Raw genomic sequence first — 23,006 nt, 5'->3', positions numbered from 1 at the left:
ACTTCTACAATTAGAATCGCGCCTCGGGACTTTCCTTCCCCAGTGAACCAAACCTTAAGTACCGCGCTGCTTACGACGCCCTAAAGAACAAGTCGGCCCTAAAGAACAACTCGATTCGCCTCCACAGTCAAATATTTTCTACTTCTTCTCTAGGCCCTTTTTCATGTGACATGGAAATTGATTTCAAACTGTTTCAAACGCCCCTTGTCTCCTTTCCTGTACCTTTTCATTTTGGTAATGAACTAAGTTACCATGACGGACCGAGTTGTGCGGCCTACCGATCCCGACGCTCTGGTCCTTGAGGCATGGGGTCAGGGATTGATGGTCGGCAGTCTTCTGATCATGGCTGCAATTACTGCGGCCAACATGAAAAAACACATTCTTTTGCATAAATTGATTCTTGCAGAGGTAAGAAAGCACCACATCTAGGTATCCTCAGGGGCACCGATGCCCAGAAATACCCGTGACCAACTCAACTGACAGTTATTTCGCAGCTTATTCTCGCAATGGCTCATGGTACATTCATTTTCCCTCATGAGCCCACATACGGCTGGTATCTCTCTGTGACGGCAATTGGGTTAAATGTTTCTTGGGCATTACACAACGTCATTTCCTGGATGAAAATCCGACCTTTTCTTTCGCGCAAAGTCTCAATCTTCTACATTGCCACTATGGTGCTGTGTTGGCCTTACTGGGTACTGGAGATATATGCCAACTTCACTTACTTTAATAACATCAACGATATTTTCCTCAAAACCCGACCGCTCGAACCGCTCTTTCGGTATGATACTACCTTATATCCAGAATCCTTTTTTCCATGATATCCCCTCGAATCAGTTCGGCTGCATGTATTCATGGGCATTATCGTGGGTTGCAATTCATCACTAATTCTCCAACAGAGACCCCTGGTGGGTTCTAACAGGCCTTTGCCTCTTCTGGACGATCAAGCGTGAATATAATTTCAAAATTTGGGAGCTCATAATCGTGAGTCCCAGATTTGGCGTGATGCTTGCATCAATGTTTCTCTCGATTGCATTTATTGTTGTCGATACTTGCAGCGTTCTCAATGCATTCAAGGGCTCAGATCTTCCCACGGGTGTGGAGCCTTTCTGGAAGGTATCAATCTCTGCTCTCCATACAACTCGCAATCAAAGTCTGGTCAACGACTCGAACATTTGCCGGTATATATATTTTTTTATATTTTTTTATTAACAGTTTCCTCTAGCTATCCTTTATTTTCAAGTGTTTGTGCGACACCGTTATCCTGGACGATTTCAAAACAGCACTCGATCGACTCCGAACATACTGGCTACGCAAACAAGCTACCGGCGAGGGATTTTACCCACTGAGTGAACAAGGGCAAGGAATAGAGAGGAGCGGTGATATCGAGTCAAGTCAGAGAAAAATTGTCAAGCACAAACTCGTGCGAACGGACGATCCTTCTCCTATTCCCCGAGCGCTTCTCAGTCGGAAAGATTCTCCATGAGTCCATTTATGGATTCATTAATATTCCTGTGCTTCATAGAAGAAGGTTTTGTAAATAAAATACATTTGCAGTGATACCGCCTGGGCACATCTGAGGTTGTTAGCAGCCTCGAATCTTGGTTGCACGTGCGAGTCTAAATGCAAAATAACAGGTGACGCTTGCAACTTGAATAGGAATGACTCGGACGATCACAAGAAGCAGGATACAGTAACTCACGATGTCGTTTGTTTGGACAAAATTTTTATACATGTGAAAGTCTGACACATTTGAGCTTCAAGTTTGTGATACCACCAGTGACTTCTTCAGTTTTATAAATCCCATAGAACTTCAAGTTTGTTCAACTAAGCTCATGTCAAAACATATAAGATAATTTTGGTATCTGAAAATATCTCTAGAATATTGAAACTTGCCCACTAGTATCTCATAGTTCAAGTTTTTCTTTGTTATAGGAATACATCTACTGCTAGTGAACATTGCTCTAGCTTAAACATCATTAACTTACTCGGCGTGTAAGAGCTGAGATCCAAACATAAATGGATGAGAAAGTGATTTAATTAATCAATGGCTGGCGACCAAGAGATGTAAACATCAAAATCAAAGAACGAAGCAATGGAAACATCACGTGAAGTACTTTATAAACCATTCATAGAGTGTGGCCTGACTCAACAACAAAGACTTGAGGGCCTGAGTAACATGACACACTGCGAGCGACTCTAGCTTCCGCTGCTGTATTTCTCTTTCTGTTGTCTCAAATTCTTTTCCGCAAAAGCGGAGTTCGCAACGATGAAGATTTTCAAGGTTGTGGAGCGAGTGTGACTCAATCTCTGGGAAGTTCTCTTCCTGCGATTGATCAATGATGGTAGCAAGCTTTGTCCTCGCAACTGCACCCGGACAGTGAATGGTTGGGGTGATCGAAGTAAAATTAGAATTTTGGAAATTGACTCCGATATTGCGTATCTTCGTATGGGGAAGAACAAACGTGCCGAGATCCTGGGGTTTGAGGTTATAAGATCGTTATCCCGAGCAGTAACAGGGTCTATTACAGCTGGTGTGTTTTGAACGTCTTTTCAAATGCGCTAGACCGAAATCTCTGCGACAAGCTTGATGCAGTGAAGCTTGGTAATAATAATACGAAGCTTCTTCGATTTTTGAATTGGTCAAAGGGCGAAATGATGGAAGTTTTTCTGTAGGTTGAGGGTTGAAACCTCTCTTAAGCCGTACGCGATAGTGGTTTCCACCCTATCTGGTAGATGAATAACCTTATAATTTTATTTTGATTCCCGGTAGGCAACTGTCGGAAGCGCAATACTAGCAGTAATTAGACGAAGAAGAGATGATGGGAGAGAGATGGTGATGGGATGAGAGAGCTATACAAAGCTGAGGCTATCTAGATATGGCAGTCACACGCCCTTGGATGCCTGAGGCACCCATACTCAACAGCAACTTGAGCCAGATACTAAATTATATTGAATCAAGTACTCGTGGTTATTAGTCGTGGCTTCCTTCAAGTTGTTTACCCGTGGCCGTAACTTCTGAGTCCTCGTGGATCGCATGCCTCCCCTGTCCATCCCCCTGAAAGGTGGATGACTATACCCGAAGAGAGCGGGGCCAGTTGTTTCCAGATTGACCAGATTGAAAGGGCTGAAAGGGTCGAGAAAAGAGGCAACAAGCAAAACAAAGCTACCACTCAGTGAGAGGACCGGGCTTTCAAGCCGGCTGAAAGCGGCTGCAAAGATGATACCGCCGTCGTTGGTAAGTCATTTGTGTTCGTTCAAATGCATCCCAAGTCCCGCCACCACGCACGAGCCCCTCGGAGATTTGGGCTCGGAGAATTACGCTGACCCACAGAGTAGTATATTGAAGTATCGTAAAGAACAACACTACCTGAGCGCATACCTAGATATCTACTAGTAGTACTGGAGAAATACTGTAATTCTCCGGCTTGCTGCAGAACCAGTGCATGGGCCCTGGGGAGCTACTAGTAAAACTGCCCAGCACCCCCACGCAATTCCTCTTTACTGGAAAAAGCACTGTGTTCCTTATGCACTATGATATCCTGGAGCAATCACATAATTGATCCACTGCCATATACCCCATAAGCTTCATCCCACGCGCCCCTCTAGCCACATGATATTCACCCCATTTGATGAAAAATGAACAGTGGAACATGGAAACAGTACATCCTGAAATCATGATTTCCAAATATAAATAGGGCCTCATCTCCCATCCTTAATCTTTATCCCAATCACACTTTCTTATTCTGATTCCAAATCACAAATTTCACCTTCCACCATGGGCTCGATCGACATCCCTAAAACCCAGACTGTAGCCCTAGTCCGTGATCTCGGCGGCCCGGTTGAATTCAAGGAAGACTACCCCGTCCCGACCCCGGGCAAAAATGAAGTCCTCGCAAAGATCCTTTACACGGGCGTTTGCCAAAGTGGTCAGTACTAGTACCAATAAACACGTTCTCCCGCCCTATATCTCAGGCAATCTTCAAGTTGGAACCAACAAGCATCTCACCAAATCCTAGACCTACACACCAGAGCTGGCACCGCAGCCGGTCCAGATGGCAACCCAATCACCAAAATCAAGACGCCCCATATCGGCGGGCACGAGGGAATTGGGCGGATTGTCGAGCTGGGCCCGGATATCACGCATGACACCGGAATTAAAGTTGGAGCGCTAGTTGGGATTCGATTTTCGAGTCGAATTTGCCGCCGTTGCGAGTTCTGTCTTGCTGGGACGGAGCAGTATTGCGTGCAGAGTACGAATCACTTGCATCATGAAGATGGGAGCTTTCAGGAATGGATTGCGCTTGATGCGGATTATTTGACTGTCTTGCCTGATGATTGTGATCCTGTGGTGATGGGACCTGTCTTGTGTGCGGGCCTGACGGCTTATAAGGTAGGTTGAGGCTGGCGGTTTCAAGGTTTGAGGGAGAAACTCTCGGCTAAGATATATTAGGCTGTTTTGAATGCGAACATTCGGCCTGGGCAATGGGTGGTTGTTGTTGGGGCTGGTGGAGGTCTTGGACACTTGGCAGGTATGAATATTTCCCTGAGATGCTTGGGTGAGCGGATGTTGATTTACTTTCTCCCCTAGTACAATATGCCCGTGCTGCTGGTGCTTTGGTAATTGGAGTCGATGGACCTGGAAAGCGGGATTTCGTTCTTAGTCTTGGAGCGCAAGAATTCATCGACTTTGCGAAGGAAGACCCTATTAAGAGAGTGCAGGAGATTACTGGTCTTGGGGCTCATGCCGCAGTCGTCACGGCCGGCAGTGCTAAAGCATTTTCGCACGCATGTGAGATGTTGCGAGTTGGTGGGAGTTTGAGTTGCGTCGGTATTCCGCCAGGTCGACCCTGTCTTGAAACTCCGATTTGTACGATCGTCATCAAAGGGTTGCGGATCACCGGTAACTTGGTTGGGTCATTGAAGGAGTGTATGGAAGCAGTTGATCTTGTTCGACGGGGTGTGGTCAAGCCCGTCATCAAAGTCAGGCAATTCAAGGACTTGCCACAGGTATATGAGGAGATGGAAAGAGGAGATATTTCTGGGCGTGTGGTTCTTCAAATTGCTCAGTGAGAATCTGTCACTTGATAATAACAGTTTTCGCCTTTCGAATTTGAGCCCATTTTATCTTGCTCCATATTGATTGTAAGGCCGGGGTCACAGTCGAGCTCCATTGTCAACAGTCGAGCTGGTGCCATGACGAGTACTTCCGCCGTTTTCGCTCGAAGAATAGAGTTTAGCGCCGGATCTTGCTCCAAAAAAGGCGAAAGTTTTTGATAAAGAGCATGTAAGAAGTCCTTCGGCGATAGCTGGAAGCTAGAGTGTGAACCAGTGGAAGTAAGAAGAGCAGTGTCCGCAAGGGAGTTCGCAACCTCGAAACATTTTAACAGCTTTATTTGATGTCAGCTCGTGATCCCCTCTCGTGACAAATTCTCAGAAGAATCTCACCTGATCCCGACCCAGAGGTAGCAAGTCCGTCTCGGAAAAGGACCGCAAAGAATGAAGCAGATCGCGGCTAACCTTGGCAGGGAAGCTAAAGGTCATCACACCTCTCGATTTTGAGGAAGAGAGTAAACGCATAGACAATGCTTTCTGCCATAAGATAGTTCGCATCCACTCCCGGGTGATATGGCAGTCAGCTGTTCTAGTCGAAATTTGATCGGCAAGACTGAGGCATAGCGAAGATAGTCTGTTCTCGGTCTCTGTAAGATGGACCGCAGTGGTAAGTTCGTTTCCAGATCTATGGCAGAGAGTAATTTGATCAAATGCAGTGAAAAGTCTCACGAGGTCCAATATCCCTTGAACATGAATATCTTCGGACGAGTCCCCAAGGCCTGTGAGTGGTGGTGGATCAATGCATGACGGGGATAGGCCGAGATGCATTGCATATCCTCTATTCAATATCAGCCAATGAAGCTGATCTTCGGACGAAAATCAACTTACCTCTCTGAAACCCACAACAGAGGGAAAACCAAGTCGCGATTATGGGTGATATCATTTTCAAATTCCTGGTCAATTGGAAGCCATTCTGGATGTCCTAGCGTGTCATCTAGGTCACGGTGAAGAATCCGCGCACCCATGGAAATCGCCTCCTGGATGTAATTCCACGCAGTGCTGCATTGGTTGACCTTTGCATAATACACGTGCAAGAAGAATGATACCAGAACATTGGTCAAATCAACATGCTCTTCATTTTCGGAGCATTGGGATCTGATCCGGAGGCAAATCCTCGCCATAACCGTGGAATCCACTGTCCCCATCACCGGGTCAAGCTGTAACTGGGCCATGGTCGCCGCGCATAATGCAGTCACAAGGCAGGTAATATTCGCCAAGGCACTATTTGTGTTTTCAAGCTCAACATCTTCCATCTGTTGAAGTAAAGCATTGGCATTGATCACTGGCCAGACACTATAAGAATGTTCCTGGTAGAGACGCACAATACCGGCGATGGTTTCTTTGGATATGCGAGCCGGGAGAGAAATGTCTGCAGATATACCCTGCGGCGTATCATCAACTGAGAATAGATGATTATATCCAGGCTGGGTATTCTGAGATAATTCTGGGTCCCGTCGGACTGCGCGTCTCACCTTAGGGCCTCTTCTCCGCGGTGACTTGAGATAGGTGCATTCAACCTTCTTAATGGAATCGCAGCAAGAACCACAGGGCCAGGATCCGCTGCATTTGATTTTCCGTGCAATACACGTATCACAGGCTCGTTTGGGAGGCATGGAGACTCGGGGAACTCTGGTAAGATCTGTTGATACTGGAAGTGGGGAGGGGTTGGAGTAGTAAGTAGTGACTATGCGGGGAAGAGATACAACTACACTACGTACATGTACTTCGGCAGTGGATGGAATTCGGCATATTGCCGATCGATACAGTATTGAGTATATACTAGTAGCCGGAGCCTGTCATATCTTGTGCCTTTCCTCTATACTACAAACTCCGAGTTACTCTCCTCTACTCTACTCTATTGCCACCTCTCTGGATCCACTTTGAAGCTGGGAAGGTCCAGACGGATGAGATATCATCCCGCGCTCCACTTGAATGTTCCAGTCCAGTTCCAGACAATAAGGCTCACTCATTCCCTTCCTCCCTCATTCTAATACTCACTTTCACTCTTCTCCTCTACATATTGCTCAATTTCAATCCTCACACTCAAAATCACCTTCACAATGGCTCTCTCTGCCCCCAGCACCAACGTGAGTCCCTCCCCTCTCCTTCCCCCCCACACTTCCATGTACAATTCTAACAACCCCACAGCCCCAAGCTCTCATCGCCCAAGAAGTAAGCCCTGAGCAGACCTTCACCACCTTCACCGCCAGCACAGCGTGGACCCTAGGCAACGCTCTCCGCGAACGCATCCTCTCCCTCCCCGAAGGAACCCGCAGACCATCCCTAATCAACATCGCCCTCGCAACCGCCACATCCGGCGGCCTCCCGCCACACGTCGTCTTCCAGAGCGCAACGGAGAGCGGCACGATCCCCGACAACGAGAACTGGGTGCGGCGCAAGCGCAACACCGTGCTGCGCTGGGGCGTCTCCAGCTGGGCGATGAGACAGAAGAATGTCTCGGCTCTGGCGGCGGGTGCGACGGCCGATGAGGTTGAGGCTGCGTTTGTGAAGAAGTTTGCTCTCGCCAGTGCGAATGGGGGTGCTGTTGCGGATGATTATGCTATTCATGGGGGTGGGTATCCCATTCGCGTGCGTGGGGTTGAGGGGATTGTTGCTGTTGTTGTTGTTAGTGGGTTGAAGCAGGAGGACGATCATCAGGTTGTTGCTGAGACAATTCGGGATGTCATTGCCAAGGGCAATTAGGGACGTGAAACTTGACTGCAAAGGGTAGAATAACGAATAGAACGGGATATACGCTTCAATCTATAGGATTTTATCTCTTCATGTTTACAATACAGCTGGAACACTACTGTAGAACGTTGGTGGAAAGCTAGAAGGTATCGTGGTATTTAGGCCAGCTCAAGCCGACTCAATGCGACGGGTCTTTATCCCGTGCATGACTAGAAACACAAGCAGAATAGAAAGAACTCCATGGATAATGCCTCAAAAGATAGTTTTACAGTTCGTCGTGGTCCAGGGGCTCATCATCCTCGGAAGGAGCTCCAGAGCCGTACAGCTTGCTGGTGATCGGGTAAGCAACACCAGAGAGCTGCTCCTTTTGCTCCTCGAAGTCCTCGGCGCTGGCGGTGGGGCCGTTGTCCTCGAGCCAGTCGATGGCCTCCTTGACAGCGTCCAGGATGGTCTGCTTGTCGTCCTCGTCGATCTGGCCACCCAGACCCTCCTCGTCGGCGACCTGGTTCTTGAGGCTGAAGGCGTAGTTCTCGAGACCGTTACGGGCCTCAATCTTGCCCTTCATGGCCTTGTCCTCCTCGGCGAACTCCTCGGCTTCCTGGACCATGCGCTCAATGTCCTCGGGAGTGAGACGTCCCTTGTCGTTGGTGATGGTGATGGATTCGGCCTTGCCGGTGCCCTTGTCACTGGCGCTGACCTTGAGGATTCCGTTGGCATCAAGGTCGAAAGCGACCTCGATCTGAGGAACACCGCGAGGAGCGGGGGAATACCGTTCAGCTCGAACTTGCCGAGCTGGTTGTTGTCCTTGGTCATAGAGCGCTCACCCTCGAAGACCTGGATCAACACGGTGGGCTGGTTGTCGGCCGCAGTGGAGAAGATCTGCGACTTGCGGGTGGGGATGACAGTGTTGCGGGGAATGAGCTTGGTCATGACACCACCAGTGGTCTCAATACCCAGAGTCAGGGGGTTAACATCCATGAGAACAACATCCTTGAGGTTCTCATCACCGGCAAGGACACCACCTTGGACGGCGGCACCAAAGGCAACGGCCTCGTCAGGGTTGATACCCTTGCTGGCCTTCTTGCCACCGAAGAACTCTTCAATGAGGCTCTGAACCTTGGGGATACGGGTAGAACCACCAACAAGAACAATGTCGTCGACATCAGCCTTCTTGACCTTGGCATCCTTAAGAACCTGCTCAACAGGCTTGAGGGTCTTCTTGAACAGATCGTTGTTCAGTTCTTCGAACTTGGCGCGGGTCAGAGTCTCGGAGAAGTCCTCGCCGTTGTGGAAAGACTCGATTTCAATGCGAGTGGACATCTGGGAAGACAGAGTACGCTTGGCCTTCTCAACCTCACGCTTGAGCTTACCCATGGACTTGAGGTCCTTGGTGACATCGACGTTGTTCTTCTTGTTGTAGAGCTTGACGAAGTGGTCAATGACACGCTGGTCAAAGTCCTCACCACCAAGGTGGGTGTCACCGGCGGTGCTGAGAACCTCGAAGATACCATTGTCAATAGACAGAAGGGAGACATCGAAAGTACCACCACCCAGATCGTAGACAATGATCTGGCGCTCCTCACCGACCTTATCAAGACCATAGGCGATAGCGGCGGCGGTAGGCTCGTTGACGACACGCAGGATAGTGAGGCCGGCAATAGTACCAGCATCCTTGGTGGCCTGACGCTGAGCATCATTGAAATAGGCGGGGACGGTAACAACGGCGTGAGTGACAGTCTTGCCGAGATAGCTCTCAGCGGTTTCCTTCATCTTGCCGAGAACCATGGCGGAGATCTCCTCAGGAGTGAAGATCTTAGGGGTCTGGTTCACCTCAACCTTTACATTAGGCTTGCCATCCTTGTTGACAACCTTGAAGGGGAAGTGCTTGATGTCCTTTTGGGTGTCCTTGTCCTCGAACTTGCGACCAATCAAACGCTTGACATCGAAGATGGTGCGGACAGGGTTGGCGGCGTACTGGTTCTTGGCGGCGTCACCAACAAGACGTTCCTCATCGGTGAAAGCGACGTAGGAAGGAGTGATACGGTTACCCTGGTCGTTGGCGATGATCTCAACCTTGCCTTGTTGCATCACACCGACACAGCTGTGGCAAGTTAGCTTGGTTTCTACTTGGGGGGAAGAGGCAATTGCAGGGCACAACTCACGAGTAGGTGGTTCCCAAATCAATACCAATAACACTGCCATAATCTTCAACCTCGGTGTCGTTCTCGGCCTGGGCACCGGTACCGAACAGGGCCATTGGGGCAATCAGAACCAAAAGAAGGTAAAAGACGGTGGTCCAAGTGAAAGACTTGGACGCGCCGACGCTACTCCTCGAGAGGCGCGCCATTGTGAAAGATGAAAGGAAGAATCGACAAAAGCACACTTGAGTGCGTCCTCACAGTTGTCGAAGTTATCGAAAGGGTCGAGGGGAGAGGAGGGTAACCCGAACAGGAGATGGGGAAGAGAAAAGTGGAAAGTGAGCGCGGAGGGCCTACTTGTATGAAAGGCAAAGGCCACCTCTCGCGCAGCGGCCAGCATGGCCTTTTCCACAGAGGAAGGGTTACTTCTCGGGATCTGATTGGTGGATTTCCATGGGGTCCCAGACTGAGTCAGCCATGCCTCACCGCCTTCCCTTTTAGTGTAAGCTTAATCCCAATCGAGTGAGCCAAGTGGGTCCATCCGATGAATATCCAGCCATTGACCCAATCAACAGCCGCCACCCTGTCGAATTTGCTAGAAGAAGCTAAGCGTTTGGCCCCCCCAATTTTAGGAGTCACTCGCCTCAGGGTCCCATGGGTCATTGGGGGTTACTCACGCAATTAATGATAATAACACGTAGGAGGATCCTATACGGGAAAGCCAAGTGGCATGTACGACAAACACAGATGCCACCATATGGACTACGGAGTATACCTACTAGTAGGTACCAGTAGTGACCAGCTTCAGAGGATCGACCTACGAGTACATTCCAGCCAAGGAACATGGGCCAGAACAAGGCCAGGGATCGGCGGAGCCTCAGGAACCCTAGGTACCTGGCAACTTGAACCCTAGGAAGACCTGGAGGCATCTTGTGAACCTTAGATGTCACTACCTAGGTATACAGGTTATCAAATACTACCTATTCATGAATACTGAACTTTTGTTTATTTACTTGCTCTGCTCTCGATTTGGATAAATGTTTACTACCGTGTCTGCAACCTTGGAAATCCTAGTGTATGTTGTAGAGATATCATATAGACACCGATGTCCACCACTTCCACATTACTCCAACAACCCAGCCGCCACTGTCGTACCCCCACTGCGGAGAACAATCCTCGTCGGTGCTTCTAAAGGAACTGCCTGATCCATTTCAACCACCACCCGCGCCACCGTACCAGGAGACACAATCTTTGGTCGCTTCTTCAGCGGCGCACCAGAAGCCTTATCCAAAGATGCCACCATTTTGCTAATACGCGCAGGAACATGGAGTCGACCACGGTGCACATCAACAAGCATGGGCATGAGGTGCTCAAAGGCCAAGACCTTGGCCGTAAATGTCGTGATGGTCGGGATCGGCGCAGATGCTCGACAGACCACGTCGCCAGATCGAAGGTGCACAGGGTCGATGTTCGCCAAGTTCAGTGTGACGTTCTGACCCGCCACAGCCCAGTCACTAGGCTCGCTGTCCACCTCCACGCTGCGGATCAAGGCCTTTTCCCCGCTGGGCATGGTCAGAATTTGATCACCGATCTGCAAGCTTCCAGCGTCGATACGGCCAGAGATGGAAATCGGATTTTGTACACCACCGCGGAAGACGTCGCCGATTGTCATGCGTAGAGGCTTGTCAAGCGCATGTGTGTATGGCTCCGAAGTCTCCAGTTCTTCGATCAAAGTTCGACCCGTGTACCAGGACGCATTTGCCTCTGCGCTGCGGCGAGTAATGTTGTCGCCCAATACACCGGAGCAAGGAATGAAGGAAATGTTCGTTTCTTGAAAGCCGGCAGTCGTCAGGAAAGACGAGATCTGTTGCTCAATTTCCGTAAATCGTTCCTTGTCCCATTGTACGGCGTCCATCTTATTGACAGCCACAATTATCTTTTGCACACCCATGCTGCGGACCAGCAATGCGTGCTCCTTGGTCTGACCCTTCAAGCCGGATTCAAACTTGCCGATACTAGAGTCAATTACCAGCACAGCAAAGTCTGCCTGACTAGCCCCAGCGATCATATTTGGGACAAAATCCCGATGGCCTGGGGCGTCGACAATCGTAAAGGCAGTGTTGTCTGTCTCAAACTTGTTGGTCGCGATATCGATCGTCACACCTCGCGCACGCTCCTCGGAGCCTTGATCTAACACCCATGCAAGTGCGAATGAGCCTTTCCCAATCTTCTCCGCCTCTTTCCTGTATTTGTCCAATGTTCGCTGGTCGATAGCTCCTTGGTCTGCCAGTAACCGGCCCATCAGAGTACTCTTTCCAGCATCAACGTGTCCTGGGGCATGTCAGCACCGGATTTTTTGATAGCTTGGATCAATAAACCCACCAATAACAACAAAGTTAGCAGACTTCTTCCGCTTCGACTTGTTGTATTCATCCAAGACATTCAAGTTTTTGCTCTTGACCGTTACTTTCTCTTCCACGGAGAGATTGTTCATTCCACCTGCGAGATCACCTTGCGCCTTCTTCTCGCCCGGCTTAGATGCGGCGGCTTTAGACTTCATTCCTACATATTATTAGGCGAGTGGTTCTAACTCTTCTTGCGAATCGCCAAACCTTTTGCTGTATTTTGAGCATTGAGCACCACATCATCGGGGCTGGGGCCTGCAAAGTCAAAAGGTTCAGCATGGTCCTGGCCATAGATCTTGAGAAGATCCACGTCATTCGAGTCGAAGTGGCTGGGCTCAGCCATCGTTGGTCCCGCTGGGTTTCCCACGATGATGCTAGCAAATATAGACGGCGCGGCGCGGATAGCAGATACCGCGGGCTGAGGTTCGGGTTTTGGGCTTGAAATCTCCGTTTGGCTTGCCAGGGCTGCTTTTTCCGATTCCGATACTGATGGCCTTTTGGCAGGCAACGGAGGTGCAGACGAGATTGGGTTTCCCGATCTTCGCAGACCTGCAAGACCAGTACTTGGCTCAGAAGCCTTTGCTGCCTTTGCCTTTGCCAGTCTTTCACTGAGAGATAGCGGAGCTGCCCGTGGCTCAGATACAGATGTATCCTTGTTTTCGGACTGCGGTGCGGACGGAGCGGCGGATGCTGCTGCCGCTTCCGCCTCTTTCTTTTTTCGCGCCGCTGCAAGCTGCGCAAGCTTTGAAGGTTTGCCTGCAGCTTCTGGTGCACCTCCCAGCAGTCCCAATCGGGGGTATAATGGTTCAATCATGATATCAGCCTTGCGATGTGAAGGGACATTGAGCCACGGGCAGTCGCGGAAAAAGTCGGCGGCAGAGAAATGTGCCATCGGGGGAGGATTGGGCGCTGGGAATCCTATCAATGAGATACCTGTTAGAACATAGTCCAAACTTCCATGCCACGTCAGTTCTAAATATCCAGAGATACAGGGCAAAGTATGAAGCTAGTGCGGTCTTCAAACACATACCTTTAAAGCAACGTGATTCCCACCGGCCAAGACGTACGCAGTGTCTTCTGAGCCCAACCACGACAAATCGAATCTGATACAAAAAATCCAAATTGAAATTGCTTACCAGTTTGACCTTTGGTCTTTTGCATCGGGGTAGAAGCTTGTTGCTTCTTCATCTCCTTCTCTTTTTTGCCTGTGGTTGAAGATATCTCTGTCAGCTCGCTGTCTAATTACCAGTGGCCCGCAAACGATTCAAGACGGAGGACGATAGACGGTGTATGTTGTGAGTTGGCATTTATACCTTTGAGGTAATTGACAGATTTCTCCACATCATAGTAGTAGTAATACAATGTTTCCTGGGCCTCCTCTTTGGTGACGGTCACCGACGGCTGCCCCGCGCTAAGCTGCTGCAAGACGTCTACAGTCGAGCGTTGTAGGAGCGCTTGCTCCTCAGGATCAGGTGAATCGTATCCATCGTCAGAGTAGTAGTCATCGTCATCGTAGCCGACATTCTTCACGCGGTGTCTCGACATGGTGGGGGTTCGGGACGAAAGGGTGTCGGGTCGCGAGGTTTGGTGGGGGAGGGAGGGGGGAGGAAGGGAAGCGAATGGAGGGAGTGTAAATGTACACGAGACGAAGGAGAGTGATGCCGAAGGAATTGGATGCTGATAGAAAAAGGAGAGGGACCAGAGACGATCTCGGTCGAAAGTTGTCGGAGAGCAGGTTGGAAGGGAGGGAGAAGCTGCTGTTTGGTTTGGTTTGGGACGTCATTCCCCACCTAGCTGTACCACTCAAGGCGCGGAGAGGCTTCGAATACGGACCATTCGAGGCTTGCCATGAGTCACGATCTACTACTATTTGATACCTCTATGCAAAATAATTTTTAACTTATAGCTATGGCATTCATAAGATAGCTAGCCTAAATTCTATGATGCAAATCATGTTGCGTCCCATTGGGATCAACAGCAACGACACCGCAAACTACCCACAGCCTAATGGGGCGAAAGCGAAGAAGAAAAATGGAGAAAGGATGTCTATCTAAGGGGGCTACCACCAAAAAAATCACCCGTTCCTGGTCCTGAAAAGCTGCCGTTGCTGGGGGTCAGAGCAATGGATCTTCGGAAAGCCTGGCGTGGTGTTGAAGGAGCACTTGTAGGGGCAGCATTTGCCGCTGCCGCATTTCCAGCCGATGTAGCGGCGGCGGCGCTTGCATCTGTTGCACTTGGGGTATTTCGACCGCTGTCGTTCGACATTGTAATTGCCGTACCGGGTCGGGAGAGGACTGCTGCGGTGCCGTTCCTAGGAGGAGGTCGGAAGCCCAGCTTCTGGCCCTCGCGGAAAATCTCTTCCAGCATCTGTGCGGAAATTCCTGCATCCTCGTACTCTTGGAACTTCTTCCAGAGACGCATGGCCATGCGAGCGTCCTCGATGGAGTCGTGTCCCTGTATTGTGTCCGTGGTGGGCTCTTCTTGGATGTATTCTTTGAAGACCGCCCAGGCGAGATAGCGAAGGCTGAGGCGGCGGTTCTTGCCAGGGTGGAAGAAGAGGTATTGGGTGTCGACAGTTTGAGATTTAGGCACTTGAATGTTGATCTTGCGGAAGTCAGAGGCCAATCCATGGCCAACAAAAACACAGCCAAGGTTTAAGAGCAGCCAGAGCTTCTTGTAAGCCGCCTTCAACGGCACCAAGTTGTGCTCGCTGGTTCGGGGGTCCAGGTCACCAGGTTTGATACCAGAATACTGGGTCACATAATCGACGATTGGCTCCCGGATAGTGATGTAGTCGTCGATGAACGGTACACCCTCGTCAATGCCTGCAGCCCGGAGAACGGAAACTCGGGCAAGCCCACTCTTATTCGGCCGCACCATTTCCTGTGATCCATCTGCTTTAACATCAATCTCAGCCTTTTCAAGGTCCACGAATTCAGTATCTAGGGCCACGGGAGTGCCAGTTTGAGGCTTCTCTGTTTCGGATAGATTACGGCATGTATCAACTTGGTGCCCGCCGTTCAATGACCACTCACGGAACAAGAGCGTAGTGTCAAGAGATTTCTTCCATGAATCATCAACAGCGTGGTTTGTGTCTCGTACCTGGAAAGCCAACACACAAGGTTGCTTCCAAGGCTGTGTGAAGCGGAGAGCTTCATCGCGGTCCACTTCAGTTACCAAAAAGTCGTTGAATAAATGCCATCGCGGTTTTTCCGCTGGCTCTCGATCAGAGAGAGAGATATTGACGAAAGATACCAAGTGCGGTTTCTGATGCTCTGGAATGTCAATTTCAGAGACAAGGCCAACCAAGTCATAAACGACAAGTCCAGGCGCGTTGCTCTGTATTCTTAGACGGAGTTCATCTCCTTCGAAACAAGCAACCTGGCCGTTATCAATGAGAACACCAACCGAATCGGGAAGCCATCCAGGAATAGCCCAAAGTCGCCGGCAAATGGGATTCGTAAGAGCTGCGTTGAGCATGAGAATCAAAGGCATCCTATGCACCGTCTTCCGCATCATCACTTGTTGATAGCGCCGGCAATAATTGCACCATCCACGATTTTGCGTTTCACGTTCAATGCTTGCCCTCAAAATACTGGAGAACCGATATGCAGGGTTTCTTCTCGCATTCTTGGGGTCCATGTTGGGATACAAGAGCTCATTCGCAAGGGAATTGCCAGGTCGAACGGTCTCCTGCTGACAGAACATGCAGCGGATCGTTTCAGATGCAACAGTAGAAAGGCGGAGATCCAATTCTTCGGAACTTGGTTGAACCATGCGGAAGTCATGTGCTATCTGGGTCAGAAAAAAGCGATTCACGGCTTGGATGGCAGTCGACAGAGATTTATTGGTCAGATTCTCTTCAAGGAGACCTAGGTTTGAAGCCTCTCGGAAGCTGCTGAATGTTTTCAAGAGGTTGGTTGCTTGGCAATTCTGTCCGTTTGCTTTTTCTAACATGTCAAATAGATATCCCAGTTCACAAAGTAGGCAGTGTTCGAAGATGCAAGAGCCGGCAGCGTGAGTGAGGGAGAGATTTCGGAATAGTGGAATGAATTTGAAGAGTTGGAGGAGAGAATTTGTGAATGAGTTTGCGATGTGAGTCTCGAGACCAGAAAATGTCGTCTTATTGTAAAATCTGTAGGCGATGTCAGCAAACATATCAAGATATTCACGGATCGAGATCCGAAGAAAGGTAGTCATGAGAAGAATAACCACATACCGGAAGTCAAAGTCGTCAACGCCAAAGCGACTATACTTGATCTCGACGTTGCTGTACTTGAGGAGAGGATCGTCATCACTTTCGCCGTTGATATTTGCGCCTGCAAGAGCCTCAGCAGCATCGATGACTGAGCTTTCCAGTTTCGACTTGCTGTGATCCCGAGCCTTTTCACTCAGGAACTTGGGAGCAATAAGAGCAGGCTCCGCGTTGGCCAATGCGCGTGTGTTCTCTACTTGATTTCGTCGATTCTTCCTAGGGTTCGGGGCATGATGTCCAACTTCGGAGGGGCGCAGATACGGCAGGAGGGACTGATCTAGTTGAGCGGGCGGACTGCCAACCTCAAAGATGAGATGGCTAGGCCAGGCCGAGTGGAGGCGCTCGTGGTAATAGGGCATTCCGACCATGCTCAGAGGGGTATCAGGGGACCAGTCAATCGGTGGTGGTCGGCTAGGAACATCGGCAAATTCCAATTCTTTGCTCAATTCGTTGAAATGAATCTTAGTAGGAGATCCCCATAAATGTATGGAGCATTCGGCGTCGTTGACTGCTAAAGCCTCTCCTGATGGGGAAATGTCAAGACCAAGCATAAGCGATACATTGGCCTGTCGTAGATTGATTGCGTTGGGGTTCATGAGATCGACAACTTGCAGTTGGCCGGTTTGCGAAGCCACGAAACTTGTCGTGTGGAGTTTAGGATGCATACGGACATAGGCCGCCCCAGCGTGGAATGGGATGGGAGGCAATGGCGACAATGTTTTCAGGTCATAAACGTTCGCTAGGGGGGTCAACGATCGGAGAGCCCATGTGCCGCATTGAAAAGCCACAGGTAACTAGTAAGTCATTGCGTGCATCCATGTCATTGACGGCCGTTCCATGTGCTTTCCATGACTTCACAACACTGAAGTCCGCCAGGCTGAGTGCATTTACGGAGCCCGTGTCGGTCGCAGCGCACAAGTATCGACTCTTCTTCATAAGCGTATAGCTGTGTTCGGTGGGCAATTTCTCCACAATCGTACCCTTGTCGATATCCACGGTAAACATCACATTTTGACAACCGGCCACAAGGATTCGGTTAAGTTGGGCCGTAAAGCTCATGCAGCGGAGGTCCACCATTTCCTCGTGATTCAAATGCCATTGTGTCAGGCCGCGTCGAGTAATCATATGTACGCTCTTGGGAGAGAGCGATATCACACCTCGCTCGTGGAACAGTATCTGCCGCACCGGTCCTTCGGCGGCCGGGTGTGCTCGTACGGAGGTGTATCGGCCTAATTCAGGCCCGCAAAATGAGGAAATTCGACCCTAGGAAGCACAAACATTACGTTAGTTATTGTTGAAACTTTCCATCCCAGATATGCACCCACGTATTCATTTCCGGTCCAAAGAAGTTCCATAACATCGTCAAACGCGACTGCTGTCGCGATCGTAGGCATAGCATGTGGACTGGGTGGCGGCATGGGAATGCGCGCCAACTCGTCCCAATCTGCCTCCATCGTTAGAGGGGGTCGTCCAGACGGACACCCGAGTGATACGTTTCGAGAAATTAAAGAAGAGACCCGCAAGTGGCTCTTGGGGCCTAAAGCGCTTCACCCTCGACGCCTCACACGATGCCGATCATCGTCTTCGAGCAGAAGACGCGATTGCGGGGAAGCTATGAGGACAGTTGGAAGGTTCGTTCGTGCCGTGATGTACTATTTATAAATAGCGGCCGCACGTGGAAGTATGACCAAAACGGTCACTATGTTCCGACCGCGAAGCGGACTTGATAGAGACGACGCTGGTTTAGCGTTGCTTGTTGTCGCCCACCTGGCGAGCCCAGCGGGTCGAGGACGGTTGATATATATCACGTGATGGATGTGATAACATTGATTGGCGGTCAAGGGCGTCTGGGGCTAGGGGATAGAGTGGGCTATCTAGAAGAATTGGCTTGTTGAGTATATAGCTCGGAGATGTTCATGTGAATTTTTAATTTTTAGTCCCATTTCCCGGTGATACTAGGCAATAATCTTTCATTGTACTATGGTACTATTTTGATCAACTAATCTCAATTTATTAGATCACGTGGCTTCGGGTCATCCGAAAGTGATTCGGTGGTGAAACTTTCCAAAGACATACTAGTAGCTCAACAAGAAATAACTTAATTATTTTTACCATGGTACTGTATTTCCGCTACAAGATGTAATTTGATTAAGTTATTTTCCAAAAAATTTTACTTCCATTACTAGTAGAATATCCCCCTCTATTCATCCCCATTTAGTACTACAGTACTATTAGGATATACTACTTCATATACATCTAGTACCTACCAGTTAGCTAGTAGGCACCTGGGCAGTCATGGTTCCAAGTTACCAACATCCATGGATCTCCGCGCCTACTAAGAATAAAACTTACTTTCATGCCAGACTCAAGCTTAATAATGGATATACGTATTCAAAGATCGTAGAAAATATCATATTGCTAAACACCCTAGGTATAAAGAAACACATATGTACTGGCATACAGTGGTTTGGCCGGAGTCAGTAACCTTGGAATTTACTACATACACGGCTCACGGCGCAATTCCGAGCAAAGGCAAGATGACATAATATTCAGGACTTCTTCGAGCAGCTATCCACAAGCAACCCCTCTGCTTATCTGTAGAAGGATGCTGGGTTCGACGCAGGCGCCCCAGCCGGTGCAGGCTGGTATGCCTGGTACTCGGCGCCGCCAGCAGGAGCTGAAGGAGCCGGGTTGAAAGCGGTGTATTGGGACGGAGGAGGTCCGGCACCTGGCACTGGCGGCGCTTGGTGGGACGGCGCTTGTTGCTGAACGCTTGGTGAGTCTGGGTAGGGAGCATGGGATTGCGGCTGCGGGGGAAATGGTTGCTGGGTTGCTGGACAGGTGCCATTCCGGGGGCTGATGGCAGCTGAGCAGAGTCATCGGCAGGGTAAGCAGACTGGGAATAATCTTGTTGCTGCTGTTGTTGGAACTGTTGGTGGGCAATCGGCGGAGCTTGACCGGTAGGAGGGTAAGGAGGACGTCCTCCAACATTGTGTTGGTCAACAGGCGAGTCGTATACAGATGTGCCTAGTTCTTGGGGATGATCGTAGGTAGATTGGGGACGATGATGCATGGATTGCTGGTATGGGTCGGAAGGCGGCGCTTGCTGCGGTGTCTGTTGTGGCTGCAAAGGCTGCGCTCCGGCATACTGGGCTCGAGGGTCCGGGGAGTGGGATGCGGGCCGGTACGGCATGGCCTGCTGCTCTGCACCGTAGAAAGGCGTACCTTGAGGCTGCGGGGGTTGCGTTTCTGGAGATTGATATCAGCATCACGATGTGGTGAGATCGACTTTCCACCTGGACGAACCTTGAGGGCGAGGGCTGAAGTAACGCTGGTCGGTTTGTGGAGGAGGACCTTGGGGATATCCAGCAGGAGCCGCACCAGGAGCCGCACCAGGATAGCCATACTGCGGCTGTCCTTGTCGTCCGTACTGGGGTTGTACTGGCTGGGCCATTGAAGCCTCCAATAGGGATTCGTAGTCTCGGCGAGCCTTAATGAATTTCTCATTGAGCTGAGTGAACTCATCTAATAAATAATTAGCATTTGCTCCTTCGCAGCGCAGCAAGATATACGCATACCTTTCTTCTGCGAGTATTTCCCAATCAACTCGATAAGCTTGGGTCGGATAGCGAGGGTTGAGTGGTAGAGTGTAGTGATTTCCTCGTTTTCCTGCACGTTGAGATCGGAGCTGCGAGTGCTCAGTAGTGTGAGGAGCTTCTCGACGTTCTTAATTTGACCAAAAACATCTCCTTCCATCTGCGCCTCGCGATGGAGCTCTTCAACTGTCGGGTCGGCCAATTTCTCGACGTAGTTGAGAGGGAAAATTCCGGTCTGGCCCCGCAGGGAACCCTTCCACCAATCTTTATAGACTGACTCCAAAACAGCAATTATATCGCCCTTTTCGGAACTGTAGCTCGCCGGGCTCAGAAGGCTGGAAGTCAAACAAAGCTCTCACTCGCGAGACGGTAGCCGCTGAAGTCCCAGGAGGGACAGGATGAGGAATCGCGGGCTCTTCTGCCACAGTGGCCGGTGCAGGTGTAGGAGTGGATGCGCTAGCTGCAGCAGCAGATGAAGACGCCTGGGTAGGGACAGGTTTTCTCTCTTTGACGGAAAGTGCAAGCGCCATCTGGAGCTCCTCCTCTTCTTTCTGTCTATCCACGTCTGTGATCTGTTGCTTCACGGGTTTAGATGGTGGTTGGAGATTCGGGTCTAGCGGAAAGGTTTATTAGTTGTGAAAGGGCGCATATGGCTTATGAAACTCACTTTGAGTCTTCAGCTTCATATAGGCCTGTTCCATGATTCCGAAATCCGGGTTGGACGCAAACATTTCAGTCCATTCTTCCATTCGCTCAAGGATTTTAGACTTCACTTGTTGATGTGTATTCTGAAGTAAGGAACGCACGTCAGCAATTTATTACATAGTAAGTGACAGCGAGGAAAATGCTTACCCGGTCAGCCGCCAATCGTAGCATAGCATCCGTAAAGCTCCTTGAGGCCAGCTCCCGGTGGATTTTCGGACCACAATTCTGTGATAGCGCGTTACCAAGCTAGAGGTAGAGGTCAGCCATCCATCAAACATTCCATGCGCATTCTGGCGCGAGACCTAGATATACTGACCTCCAGAGTGTAAAGCTGCACATTGGCGTTCCTGTGAGCCAGTCGCTTGATCATAGCAGCAACAGCCTCCTTCGCGCTATATCATAACAGCATATTAGTTATCCATTTTCCTGCGCAGCGTATATAATCAACACTTCTCTTATTGAAGCCACATACCCAGATTCCTCAGAACCGACTTTATCACAGACATCCTATATGGCAAAAACAAGTCAAGTTAGCCTCCAATGTCCCACTCTGTCCTGTCGCAATCTGTCCGGCTAGTCGGCGGGGCATAACGTACGAGGATGTATTCCCAGTTCTCGGAGGTCAGGTTCTCGTCCGTCGCCTTGGCTGCAGCAGATACAAACGTTAGCAATTGTCATGGTGGAATGTCTCGAGCGATCTCCCTGGCCCCCAGCAGTCGCGGCTCAGCCGCTTCGCAGTGCGCTCGGCAGGCAGAAGCAGCCCGACGAGTCGAGCGTGAATCTCGCAACTCGGTACAACTTACCGACGGCATCGTCGAAAGCGTTCTGTTGAGCGCGAAACATTGCCAGCGAATTATTTGTAATGAGACTGGATGGTCAGGGGAGGGTGTTGTGTTGTGTTGTAGTTGGTCGGGGAAGTCGAATCGGGCACCGCCTGCTCTGCCTTAAGCACAAGCAGCTAGCTAGGTCAATCGATCGCCAGGAAAGATTCACGTGTGGCGGGTGTATTTATTTTACCAATGGACTTCACTCTAGCTGTTCGTGTTTTTTGAGAGGTCGGGATTTGTTGCTTTTTGGCCGTGACGCACGTAATGCGGGGAGTGGACTGAGGATCACAGCAGGCGGAGGAGCTGAGAGGGTCAGGGTACACCGCCGAGGGGGTTGGACAGAGGCGGATTTGGAGATCGGAGAGGAGAAGTGATGGGTATCGGGTCGGCGCTGCTCTCCAAATAAGTCAAGTCAACCTTGAAAATCAAGCGATGATCGTAGAGGTGTCGAGGTCCCTCAAGGTTGTTATCCGGCAGAAATCCAGGGTCAGCTGACGGATGACGACGGTATGGAGCTCGGATATTCTTAGCATGTGGCTGCCTTGAGCCATCTTCCACTTCCACTATTACTAGATTGGGCTTGCAAACCCTTCCGGTTAAATGCACTGCCATAGGCTGTAACATTTTCCATCGCGAGTTGTCTTTGTTTAAACTTCACATTGTAGATTTTCTTCCATATTCCCTGTTGCTACTACAGCTTGACACTCTGTCTACACTAACAGAATGATTTCCAACCAAATAATGACGGAAGAAATACAATTGAATAATTGTAATATCACAGATCCTACACGGCCAGAGGCCTCTTATAATCCCAAACGCCGAATGCGAAGACGCCGCATTCTAAATCCCACGAACTCGAGGAGACAATATAATGCATAGTGATAGAAGGCTCGCAATCCCATCCAGGACGCCACTTGAGACCAGATTCAAATTGCGCTGGTGGGTGTCGGAGGTAGGACTACAGAACGCTACACAAGCAAACACACACGCACCTCTGAGGGGAGGGGGGGGGGGGAAAGCACATAGACATGGGGATAAACAGGGTGTGGAGAATAGAAGCACAGGCTCGTGAAATCAGATCATTTTCATCACAAAAGGATGTTCATCAAGAAATAAAGTGGTAAAAAAAGATAATTTGACACTGAAATGGGACCCGGGCGACATGATGCGAAGATGAGCATGTCGGGATCTAGAAGAAACATCGGGAGTGATGGGGTATCTGAAACGAGATGGGAAGAGGGATGGACAGAACAAAAAAAGGGAAAGTTATAAAG

The 23,006-nt window shown here is 49.8% G+C and overlaps 8 protein-coding genes across 8 annotated transcripts; 3 read left to right on the top strand and 5 right to left on the bottom strand.

Moving 5' to 3' along the window:
* Window positions 1-252: 252 nt before the first annotated feature.
* Window positions 253-1,486, top strand: N7533_005218 (uncharacterized protein; the record flags this gene model as incomplete). The annotated part of the gene is made up of 4 exons (XM_057101868.1): window positions 253-408; window positions 495-781; window positions 900-1,116; window positions 1,226-1,486. 4 exons carry the CDS (start codon window positions 253-255, stop codon window positions 1,484-1,486), a joined length of 921 nt encoding a protein of 306 aa, XP_056961498.1.
* Window positions 1,487-3,778: 2,292 nt separating this feature from the next.
* On the top strand, window positions 3,779-5,073 carry N7533_005217 (zinc-dependent alcohol dehydrogenase; the record flags this gene model as incomplete). The annotated part of the gene is made up of 4 exons (XM_057101867.1): window positions 3,779-3,929; window positions 4,020-4,393; window positions 4,454-4,532; window positions 4,592-5,073. 4 exons carry the CDS (start codon window positions 3,779-3,781, stop codon window positions 5,071-5,073), a joined length of 1,086 nt encoding a protein of 361 aa, XP_056961497.1.
* Window positions 5,074-5,939: 866 nt separating this feature from the next.
* N7533_005216 (putative C6 transcription factor) lies at window positions 5,940-6,728 on the bottom strand (the record flags this gene model as incomplete). The annotated part of the gene is made up of 1 exon (XM_057101866.1): window positions 5,940-6,728. The coding sequence occupies one exon, from the start codon at window positions 6,726-6,728 to the stop codon at window positions 5,940-5,942; it is 789 nt and encodes a 262-aa protein (XP_056961496.1).
* A 447-nt stretch (window positions 6,729-7,175) lies between these two features.
* N7533_005215 (DUF967 domain protein) lies at window positions 7,176-7,818 on the top strand (the record flags this gene model as incomplete). Its single annotated transcript, XM_057101865.1, has 2 exons — window positions 7,176-7,202; window positions 7,264-7,818. The coding sequence occupies 2 exons, from the start codon at window positions 7,176-7,178 to the stop codon at window positions 7,816-7,818; spliced, it is 582 nt and encodes a 193-aa protein (XP_056961495.1).
* Window positions 7,819-8,071: 253 nt separating this feature from the next.
* Window positions 8,072-10,153, bottom strand: bipA (Hsp70 family ATPase KAR2; the record flags this gene model as incomplete). The annotated part of the gene is given in 3 exon segments (XM_057101864.1): window positions 8,072-8,545; window positions 8,557-9,907; window positions 9,969-10,153. 3 exon segments carry the CDS (start codon window positions 10,151-10,153, stop codon window positions 8,072-8,074), a joined length of 2,010 nt encoding a protein of 669 aa, XP_056961494.1.
* A 914-nt stretch (window positions 10,154-11,067) lies between these two features.
* On the bottom strand, window positions 11,068-13,894 carry N7533_005213 (putative translation elongation factor EF-1 subunit; the record flags this gene model as incomplete). Its single annotated transcript, XM_057101863.1, has 5 exons — window positions 11,068-12,275; window positions 12,327-12,506; window positions 12,557-13,282; window positions 13,486-13,587; window positions 13,663-13,894. The coding sequence occupies 5 exons, from the start codon at window positions 13,892-13,894 to the stop codon at window positions 11,068-11,070; spliced, it is 2,448 nt and encodes an 815-aa protein (XP_056961493.1).
* A 501-nt stretch (window positions 13,895-14,395) lies between these two features.
* On the bottom strand, window positions 14,396-18,058 carry pan2n2 (poly(A)-specific ribonuclease; the record flags this gene model as incomplete). The annotated part of the gene is made up of 3 exons (XM_057101862.1): window positions 14,396-17,343; window positions 17,393-17,867; window positions 17,930-18,058. The coding sequence occupies 3 exons, from the start codon at window positions 18,056-18,058 to the stop codon at window positions 14,396-14,398; spliced, it is 3,552 nt and encodes a 1,183-aa protein (XP_056961492.1).
* A 1,055-nt stretch (window positions 18,059-19,113) lies between these two features.
* Window positions 19,114-21,748, bottom strand: N7533_005211 (ESCRT-0 subunit protein HSE1; the record flags this gene model as incomplete). Its single annotated transcript, XM_057101861.1, has 10 exons — window positions 19,114-19,853; window positions 19,911-20,129; window positions 20,183-20,501; window positions 20,560-20,813; window positions 20,868-20,988; window positions 21,053-21,151; window positions 21,222-21,297; window positions 21,378-21,412; window positions 21,502-21,551; window positions 21,709-21,748. The coding sequence occupies 10 exons, from the start codon at window positions 21,746-21,748 to the stop codon at window positions 19,114-19,116; spliced, it is 1,953 nt and encodes a 650-aa protein (XP_056961491.1).
* Between the last annotated feature and the right edge of the window lie 1,258 nt (window positions 21,749-23,006).

Source organism: Penicillium manginii (assembly GCF_028828005.1).
Source record: "Penicillium manginii strain IBT 31320 chromosome Unknown utg000004l:1.0-7231830.0:1.0-7236170.0, whole genome shotgun sequence".
In the NCBI taxonomy this organism is placed as follows: Eukaryota; Fungi; Ascomycota; class Eurotiomycetes; order Eurotiales; family Aspergillaceae; genus Penicillium; species Penicillium manginii.
The sequence above is the reverse complement of the archived record's forward strand: the minus strand, read 5'-3'. Positions and strand labels throughout refer to the sequence as shown.